The 9,880-nt window shown below is 52.9% G+C and overlaps 1 protein-coding gene across 1 annotated transcript; it reads left to right on the top strand.

The window, feature by feature from the left end:
- Positions 1 to 810: 810 nt before the first annotated feature.
- On the top strand, positions 811 to 9,289 carry C11H9orf50 (chromosome 11 C9orf50 homolog). The gene is made up of 7 exons (XM_055541367.1): positions 811 to 1,330; positions 1,643 to 1,736; positions 1,839 to 1,952; positions 4,951 to 5,111; positions 6,810 to 6,975; positions 7,129 to 7,285; positions 7,600 to 9,289. The coding sequence occupies exons 1-7, from the start codon at positions 811 to 813 to the stop codon at positions 7,702 to 7,704; spliced, it is 1,317 nt and encodes a 438-aa protein (XP_055397342.1). The 3' UTR covers positions 7,705 to 9,289.
- The last annotated feature ends 591 nt before the right edge of the window (positions 9,290 to 9,880 follow it).

Here is a 9,880-nt window from a genome sequence, read left to right as displayed (position 1 = left end):
AAGCCACCCCTTTAAGCTGGTTCCAGCTTTCCCAATTTCTACCTGAGAGCTAGTTAACAGTAGAGCAAGTTGAACACTCCAGGTGTTAAGTGCTTTCCACATGGTGCGGTTTCATTCTCACAAAGGAGCAGGCCCTGGGTTATCCCCATTCTATAGATAAGGGCGTTGAGAGCAATTAACTGGCTCGAGCAAGGGTACAGCTAATAAGTAACGGCAGTGAAAGTCGCTCAGTCCTGTCCGACTCCTTGTGGACGCCATGGACTGTAGAGCCCGCCAGGCTCCTCTGTCCACGGACTTCTCCAGGCAAGAATACTGGAGTGGGTAGCCATTCCCTTCTCCAGGGGATCTTCCCAACCCAGGGATGGAACCGAGGTCTCCCCCATTGCAGGGGGATTCTTGACTATCTGAGCCACCAGGGAAGCCCCAGTAAGTAATGGAGCTGAGACTAAATCCTAAATAATAATTTTAAAATAATAATAGTAGTTAGGCTTTGTTAAGCACGTACAACGTGCCTGGCATTATTCTAAGCCATTCACATCTGCTGGCTCATTTAAACGTCACAGCAACTTGAGAATGTGAGTGCTCTCACCGTCACCGTTTTTTCTGGGAACAGGATCCGGGCGCTCTAGCCTGAAGCCACTTTTACTGTCTGGCGGGCCAATGGTGGAACCCCCGAACCACACTGCCGCGCTCTGGGCGCTATGGCCTGGCGGGGGTGGCTGGTCTACGCCCTCCTGTCCACTTCCCACGGCACCCGCCCTCCGCCCCTCACTGGCGTGAGGATGCCCTGAGCTGATCGCAGGGCCAGACATGCCCCGGCGTCGCCCCAGCTTCTGGGCCCAGCAGGTGGCGCCCGAGGGGGTCCCCGGCGGTGGCGATCGCCGGCGCAGAGACCCGCTGCTGCCCAGGCTGCTGCGGCCCGAGCTCCGAGCAGCCTCGGACGCGGGGGTCTTCGGGGTCTCGAGGGCCTCTGAGAGCGGCGCCGAGCGGTGGCAGGCCCCCGAGTGTGAGTCCTTGCACTCCGATCCCGGGCTGGGCTTCAGGCGCTCCCGGTCCCGCCTGCCGGTCCTGCCCACCGTGGCCCAGCGGCCGGCGAGAAGCCGGACAGGGCTGAGGTCGCTGCTGCTGCCGCCCCTGCTCTTGGCCGGCGAGCCCCCCGAATCGGCGCCCGCGTGCCCCGAGCTCGGACAGCGCAAGGACCCTCGCAGGGGCTCGGCCAAGGAGACCTCCGATTCCTTGGGCTCCCTCCTAGGAGGAGTTCTCCCGGGCCGGTTCCGGCAGTTCCTGCGACAGTTCAGGGCTGAGTCTGCGGAACGGCTTCTCCCACCGAGTGAGGCCCCTATGGCTCCCCCCCAGGGGGCGGGGCAAGGCGGGGCTGCGTCACTTCCGGTGGTGAGGGTGGTCGGAGTGGGGGTGGTCGGGGTGGGGGGGGTCACACCACCTGGCATAGAAGGATGCTTGTATTAGTGAAGTAGGGCTGGCAGAATCCTGACAACCACTGCTTGAGGGCGGCCCTGCCATTGTACAGATGAATAAACTGAGGCCCAAGGCCATGCAACCAGGAAGACTCTAATAAAGACTGTCCCCAAGCGAAGGCTCATAACTCTTTCTACTTCATCCTGCCCCCCTCCCCCCACCCCAGCACCCTCAGCATCTCAACATCAAAGGCATTCTGCGTCAGAGTTCAACGGAAGTCCTCCTCGGTGTTCCAGCTCCCACTTCCTCCCAGAGCTTGGGTAAGCGTCAGTGACCTCTTCGTGGGGACGGGGTTGTCATCAACGCTCTGACCATGGAGGACCCTGATCACTCATATCGGGTGTGGCCTGTTTGTTTTCAAGGGGCCAATCATCCTACCTCAAGAATAGCCTTAAGAAGATTTTGCTTCATCAGATACCTGCCCTGGGGCCCTTGAGTAGAGATTACCCGCAGTTCACCACGGTCAAGGCCAATCAGTGAGTTGTGGGAGGATGGGGGTAGGGGGGTGGAGAGAAAGAACATTTCTTTCCTTCCTCTGTCTTTCCAGAATTTATCCATCTGTCCACCTGTTCATCCATCTATATGTCCATCCATGAATCAAGTCTTCTCCCAACCTGTTTAAGGGTCATCCATCAACATCTATGAATCCATCCACCCATTCATTAATCAGGTCTTTTACACACATTCATAATTCACTGATGAATCCATTCATATATTCATTCTCCTATTCACCCATCCACCATTGCATACATCTGTGAACCAGGTCTTTCACAATCTATTCACCAATTTCTCCATCCATCCATCCACTCATGAATCAGGTCTCCTGTTGATTCATTAATCCATCTCTCCAGCCAGCCAGCCAGCCAGCTACTCACAAACTCCCACAATTCTATCCACCTATCAATGAAGTCAATGATTGATCATCTACCAATCCTTCCAACCACTTGTAAATCCAGGATACTATCCATCACTAATCTAATCATGAAGCCAGTCTACATACCCACCTGCATAATCATTCATCCACCCATGTATCCATACATCTACCTATCCTCCTAAGATCCAAACCTTATATTAAGACCTTTTGGGGAGTTCCCTGGCAGTCCAGTGGTTAGGACTCAATGCTTTCACTTCTGTGGCCTGGATTCTACCCCTGGTTGGGGAACTAAGGTCCTCCAAGTCGAGTGGTGTGCCAAATAAAAAAGACCTTTTCACTATTTCATCCATCAGTCCATCCACCCACCCACCCACCAACCCATTCTTTCACCCACCTGCCATTCATTCATCCATCTCTTCCTCTAACTTTGATTCACTTTTACTATATGTCAATGGAGAAAGTGAAGTCACTCAGTCGTGTCTCTTTGTGACCCCGTGGACTGTAGCCCACCAGGCTCCTCCGTCCATGGGATTCTCCAGGCAAGAATACTGGAGTGGGTTGCCATTTCCTTCTCCAGGGGATTTTCCCAACCCAGGGATTGAACCCAGGTCTCCTGCATTGCAGGAAGATGCTTTAACCTCTGAGCCACCAGGGAAGAACCAGGGAAGAAGCCACCAGGGAAGAAGTCAATGGAAAAGGAAATGGCAACCCACTCCAGTATTCTTGCCTGGAAAATTCCATGGACAGAGGAGCCTGGTGGGCTACAGGCCGTGGGGTCACAGAGAGCCGGCCATGACTGAGTGTCTGAGCACAGCACATATGTCAAATATTGGGGGAAATAAAATAAGGAATGGAAGTAGGAAGAGCCCAGGCACTAGCACTTAGCTGGACCTGGATGCAATAGCTCTAAGGGAGGGAGAAAATAATGCAGAAGTAGTTCCCCCTGCTTAACCGTGGATGAACGGTGAAGAGCATCGTCCTTGAGTTTAAAGACCGGGACAGTACATACGTTAGACATGCCATTCCTTCTCATCCTGGGCCCATGGCAGACATTGCTAATTGAGCACAGCACTTTTCCCCCACTGAGCCTCAGAACCCTTCTTGACTCAGTGCTCTAGGAAGACACCGCCTATGAATACGCACCACCGTTGCGTAACTAGGTCCCAGTGCATGTAGCCGACACTGTCTTGGTCATCTCCTGGCTCCCTGACTCTTTAAGGGACTCATGAAAAGTGTCCTCTCTGTGTCCACATGGACATAAAGATGCAGTCAGATAAATGGAGACAGGTATAGCCATAGGCATGTACTTAAGATCGAACATGGCATTTCTGAATAACAGAGCCATCGATGGGTCAAGCACACCGTCCTGCAGCCTTGCTCTGGCGGCTGAAATGAACAACAATAAATTTAATAATCACAGATCCCCTTTACTGAGCCCAGGCCCCTGGCCAGGCTCCAAACTAGATGCCTCACATTTTATCTGATACTCAACAAACTCTTAGCGCACTTCTAGGGGGGATGTTAGTGTAAAGAAGCCGCCTATCAATGCAGTTAGACAAAAAAGATGTGAGTTTGATCCCTGGGTCAGGAAGATCCCCTGGAGAAGGGCACAGCAACCCACTCCAGTATTCTTGCCTGGAGAATCCCATGGACAGAGGAGCCTGGCAGGCTGCAATTCATAGGGTCCCAAAGAGTCGGACACAACTGAAGCAACTTAGCATGCACTCAGACTCTTATAGGGCTTCCCAGGTGGCGCTAGTGGTAAAGAACCCGCCTTCCAGTTGGGAAGATACCCTGGAGGAGGGCATGGCATCTCACTCCAGTGTTCTTGCCTGGAGAATCCCATGGACAGAGGAGCCTGGCGGACTATAGTTCATAGGGTCGCAAAAGAGTCTGACATGACTGAAGAGACTTAGCACACACTCATGCAAACTTTTATAAGGATGTTGTTATCCTGCCCACAATACACAGTACATAATTTAAAGGGGAAATCTGCTGGTGGTCTGCCCAATGTCACAGGACTGGGATGGTTCATAGTTGAAATTGATGACTATGAGGAACAGTTCTCAGAGATGTTTACTCTTGGCCCTGCAGACCCTGGGGGTGTGGGGGGTGCTTTGCAGTCTCTTTCACGTCTTCCCAGCCCTGTACTGTGGGCATGATGATCCCATTTTACAGACAAAGAAACTGAGGCTCCAAGAGTTAGAATTGAAACCCAGGGACCGCCCAACTCCTGAATCTCTCTGCTGAATTGCTTGATATACAAGATTGCCTACTCTTGAACCAGGATTCATAGCCCAGTTCCACCCCTAACCAGCTGTGCGATCTTGGGCAAATTGGGGGAAAAAATTTCAAAAAAACTCTGTGCCTCAGTTTCCTCATCAGTAAAATGGGATTAATAATCGTGTGTCACAGAGTTGTGTGGGTTTGGTGGGCTGATGCCTGTAACATGCTTGATCCATTGCTTTGGGGGGCAGGAAGTGCTCAGGAGGGACCTGCTCTGATGGTCAGGATCCCACAGAGAGCTCTGGTGGATGTGTGTGTTGCCAGGGTGGCATGCCGGGGAGGCTGGTGGCTGAGCCTCTCATCTCTCTCACCAGGCCCCAGGCTACACGGGCCCCCAAGCTCAAGGCTGTGCTCACCCACAACTCCTCGGGGGAAGGCTCAGGGCACCGCAGGCGATGTTGCCCTTTCCGAGTGCGATTCGCTGACGAGACGCTGAGGGACACAGCACTCCGTTACTGGGAACGCAGCTGTGCTGGTGAGCAGACAGGAGGGGGAGCTCCGGGACTCCAGAAAGTTCCAGCCTGAAACCTGGCCAGCAGAGGCTGGGCCCTGGTACTAAGGCCAAGAGGCCACTGACCCCGCAGAGGAGGCCCCTGAACTGGCCTTTCCAGAAGCTCTTAGGGTGACCTTCAAGGACCGTGTAGAGGGTCTGAGGTCCAGTAGAGGTGGCTCAAGGCAGATGGTGCCAGGGAGCAGCTGGGCCCAGAGAACAGGGTCTGCCCAGGCCTGGCCACCACGGAAGGATTGCTCACTTACCAAGGGTTCCCACATACTGTATCCTCTGCCCACCTTGGACCCGCACCCACAGCCTGCAGACCCCGCACCTGGCCTCCAGGGGCTGGAGAAGGTGGGAACTGAGACACCCGAAGCTTTTCCCAGATCCATGAAGGCAGACCTCAGGGGCCTGGCTGGGGAGGTGTCCAGAAAGTTCTAGAAGATCACACCTCTGCGTGAGGCTGGCACTGCCTGGTCCAGCAAGGAAGCTCGGAACCGACCATCAGTCCCAGGTTCCCCGGGGAGAACTGTGCTCTCGGCTCTTTGGGTGATGGATGTGGTCGTATCGGTGGTGGCAGTTTCCACTGTTTTCTGAAGTGGGTGTCACAAGAGGCAAGCAGGAAGAATACACATCCTCGCTCTAGTATGAACCCTTCCCAAGGACCCCTTTCCCCATCTGCCCGCCCTTTCTCTTCTCAGGATCCAGCAATCCAACAGCCTCATCTATTTATTAAGCATCAGCTGTGTGCACTTTCAGAGAACAGCTGCTCCAAAGCCTTGCTGGGGATTTTTATTTTTCAGTTGCTTAGTAATGTCCAACTCTTTGTGACCCCATGGACTGCAGCACACCAGGCTTCCCTGTCCTTCACCAACTCCCAGAGCTTGTTCAAATTCATGTCCATTGAGTCGATGATGCCATCCAACCACCTCATCCTCTGTCGCCCCCTTCTCCCCCTGCCCTCGCTGGGGGTAAAGTCCTCAAAATCCAGGACCTTGGTCGATTCAGGAGGAGCCTGACCCAGCCCCCTCATGATCACAGGAACTTGGAGGTGGAAGCTGAAATTTTGCCCAGTTTTGTTTGATGGGGGAAGCCAAGGCTCCAAGAGCAGATAACAAGCAGCTGAGAAGTCAGAGTCCACCCCAGCCACTGCTGGGAATCCCAGGAAAGGGAGGGGACGGGGGCTGGAGAAAGTTTCTTGGGAATGGCAGCTGGCTGGCACGGGAGACACTTCCTGGGCAGTTGCTGGGCACAGAGGCTGTGGCCATCCCCTCGGGATACCAGAGCGGGGATTTCAGGCTTCCTGACCAGCCAGAGGGGCAGCTGTTGGGCAGGAAAGACTCCAGCCCTGTAGGATTCTCAGAATCATTGCTTGAATTCCCTGGTGGGGCCACTGGGCTTCCCATAGTGGGAAAAGGGGGGCCTGTTTGGGGCTGGAGCAGGAGTGGGTGTGTGGGGAGAGGGTGGGGGGCAGTGCAGAGCTTGGATAAGAAAGGCAGAAACAGTCATGCAGGATAGTTTTAAAACCAGAGCCTTCTCTGGAGGCAGCCAGAAGGCGCTGGGGAGCCTTGGGTTGCCATGGAGACAGGGCTCTGCCTGTCACAGGGAAGAGGGGGGGAGGGTGGGGTACAGGTGGCCCCGCCCGGGGAAGAGATCTCACCCATGCCCTCTCTCCTTCAGCCCGGCAGGGCATCTTCGAGGACAGGACAGCCAACCCCCGGTCGACAGCATCGGATCGGGTGTTCGGGAGTGTCGGGAGATGGCTGGAGAGCTTGCCCAAAGCCCTGTACCCAAGGGCCAAGGAGGAGACCGCGGCCAGCCCCTTCAGCTGGGATTTCCCTGGCCTGTGAGGCTTTGCGGAAGGGGACGGGATTCACGCGCCTCCTCCCCCTGTAAACCACCCCGTCCAGCGGTGGTCTGGGCCCTGGAGGGTCCTGCCAGCCACGCATGGACCTGGGACTCAGGGTCCATGCAGCTCATGGGTGCCTGTCCCCCTCAGGTCCACCCTGGAGCCAAATGGCCACCTCCCTGAGGACACTTCCATGAACAGCAGCCTGCCCTTCATCCCCAGGGCCACTGCCCAGAGGCAGCGGGGGGACCTCAAAACCTTCCTGGAGCAGGTGGGCAAATCGCCCTGTTCCTGGAGCCAGAAGCTGGTGAGCACTTGCCGGTGGCCAGCCGCATGGAGTGCCTTGCCTGGTGGGAAGGTGCCCAGTGAGGTGGCTTGGTCTCGGTAAAGCCTTTGTATGTGCTTACCTAAGGGCTGGGCTTTCAGGCTGGACCGCCTGGGGTCAGATTCCAGCTCCTACCCTGCTATAGGTGGAGGCTTTTTTATGTCAGTTTCTGCATCTGTACAGTGGGGCCCACCACGGTATCTGCCCCCTCAGGCTGCAGTGTAGAACTCCCTGGGCCCAGTAAACCCCATCTCCTGCCCAGAGGGCCCTGAAAGTGGCCCTCCTTCTCGCTCTAGGAGTCCTTCCTGCCCAGCTTGGTGCTGCACACGATCCTGAAAAGAGGCCACCCTAAGGGGTACCAGCTCCTCCTGCCTTCAGCATCACATCGCACCCAGAGGTGAATGGTCACTGGTGTCCAAGCCCAGCCGTGGACATGGGTGAGGGGTGAAGAGAGGCCTTCCCTAACCCACAAATAAAAGCACATCCCAGGTGGCTGGTATCTGCTGCCGGGTCTCACCCTGCAAACCTCTCCAGGTGCCTGGTTGCTAGTCTTTGGGGGTCCTGGACCAGGGCGTATGGAAGGGGTAGGGTCACAGAAGATGAGGAAGTGAGGCATCTTTAGGAGTCAGGCTTGTTCCAAGTGAACCATTCTGGGAGGTGGGAGACCCTGCCATACACCTCAAACCTAGGACCAAGCCTCTGTCAACCTAGATCAGCCCACACCTGAACAGGCGCCTGCACTGAACCACTACCACCACCCCCCCCCCCCCAGCATCCATCTTTGACTGGAACCAAAGGCTGCTTGTTGTTGGAAGAGGAACCTCTTCCAACAACACAAGAGATGACTCTACACATGAACATCACCAGATGGTCAACACCGAAATCAGACTGATTATATTCTTTGCAGTTGAAGATAGGGAAGCTCTATATAGTCAGCAAAAACAAGACCAGAAGCTGACTGTGGCTCAGATCGTGAACTCCTTATTGCAAAATTCAGACCTAAATTGAAGAAAGTAAGGAAAACCACTAGACCATTCAGATATAACCTAAATCAAATCCCTTACAATTATGCAGTGAAAATGACAAATAGATTCAAGGGATTAGATCGGATAGACAGATGATCTGAAGAACTGTGGATGGTGGTTTGTAACATTGTACAGGAGACTGTGATCAAAACCATGCCCAAGAAAAAGAAATGCAAAAAGGCAAAATGGTTGTCTGAGGCGACCTTACAAATAGCTGAGAAAAGAAGAGAAACGAAAGACAAAGGAGAAATGGAAAGATATACCCATCTGAATGCAGCGTTCCAAAGAATAGCAAGGAGAGATAAGAAAGCCTTCCTAAATGATCAATGCAAAGAAATAGAGGAAAACAATAGAATGGGAAAGACTAGAGATCTCTTTAAGAAAATGAGAGATAGCAAGGGAACATTTCATGCAAAGATGGGCACAATAAAGGACAGAAATGATATGGACCTAACTGAAGCAGAAGATATTAAGAAGAGGTAGCAAGAATACACAGAAGAACTATACAAAAAAGATCTTCACCACCCAGATGACCACAATGGTGTGATCACTCACCTAGAGCCAGATATCCTGGAATGTGAAGTCAAGTGGCCTTAGGAAGCATCACTATGAACTAGGCTAGTGGAGGTGATGGAATTCCAGTTGAGCTATTTCAAATCCTAAAGGATGATGCTGTTAAATTGCTGCACTCAATATGCCAGCAAACTTGGAAAACTCAGCAGTGGCCACAGGACTGGAAAAGGTCAGTTTTCATTCCAATCCCAAATAAAGGCAATGCCAAAGAATGCGCATACTACTGCACAATTGCACTCATCCCACATGCTAGCAAAGTAATGCTCAAAATTCTCCAAGATAGGCTTCAAAAGTACATTAACCAAGAGCGTTTAGATGTTCAAGTTGGATTTAGAAAAGGCAGAGGAACCAGTGATCAAATTGCCAGCATCCATTGGATCATGGAAAAAGCAAGAGAATTCCAGAAAAACATCTGTTTCATCGACTACACTAAAGCCTTTGACTGTGTGAATCACAACAAACTGTTGAAAATTTTTAAAGAGATGGGAATACCAGACCTCCTTACCTGCCACCTGGGAAATCTGTATGCAGGTCAAGAAGCAATAGTTAAAACTGTTCAAAACTCAGAAGGGAGGACGTGAAGGCTGTATATTGTCACCCTGCTTATGTAAATTATATGCAGAGTTCAGTTCAGTTCAGTCGCTCAGTCGTGTCCAACTCTTTGTGACCCCATGAATCGCAGCACGCCAGGCCTCCCTGTCCATCACCAACTCCTGGAGTTCACTCAGACTCACGTCCATCGAGTCAGTGATGCCATCCAGCCATCTCATCCCCTGTTGTCCCCTTCTCCTCCTGCCCCCAATCCCTCCCAGCATCAGAGTCTTTTCCAATGAGTCAACTCTTCGCATGAGGTGGCCAAAGCACTGGAGTTTCAGCTTTAGCATCATTCCTTCCAAAGAAATGCCAGGGCTGATCTCCCTCAGAATGGACTGGTTGGATCTCCTTGCAGTCCAAGGGACTCTCAAGAGTCTTCTCCAAC

The sequence above is a fragment of the Bubalus kerabau genome, chromosome 11 (genome assembly GCF_029407905.1).
Source record: "Bubalus kerabau isolate K-KA32 ecotype Philippines breed swamp buffalo chromosome 11, PCC_UOA_SB_1v2, whole genome shotgun sequence".
In the NCBI taxonomy this organism is placed as follows: Eukaryota; Metazoa; Chordata; class Mammalia; order Artiodactyla; family Bovidae; genus Bubalus; species Bubalus kerabau.
This window is presented reverse-complemented; position numbering and strand designations above follow the sequence as displayed.

Excerpts from the sequence above, each read along its gene's own strand:
- C11H9orf50 (XM_055541367.1), top strand. The coding sequence starts at position 811 with ATGCCCCGGCGTCGCCCCAGCTTCTGGGCCCAGCAGGTGGCGCCCGAG. Across the intron at positions 1,331-1,642 it reads GGAACGGCTTCTCCCACCGA|CACCCTCAGCATCTCAACAT; the intron begins GTGAGGCCCCTA and ends CCCCCACCCCAG. Across the intron at positions 7,286-7,599 it reads GTTCCTGGAGCCAGAAGCTG|GAGTCCTTCCTGCCCAGCTT; the intron begins GTGAGCACTTGC and ends TTCTCGCTCTAG.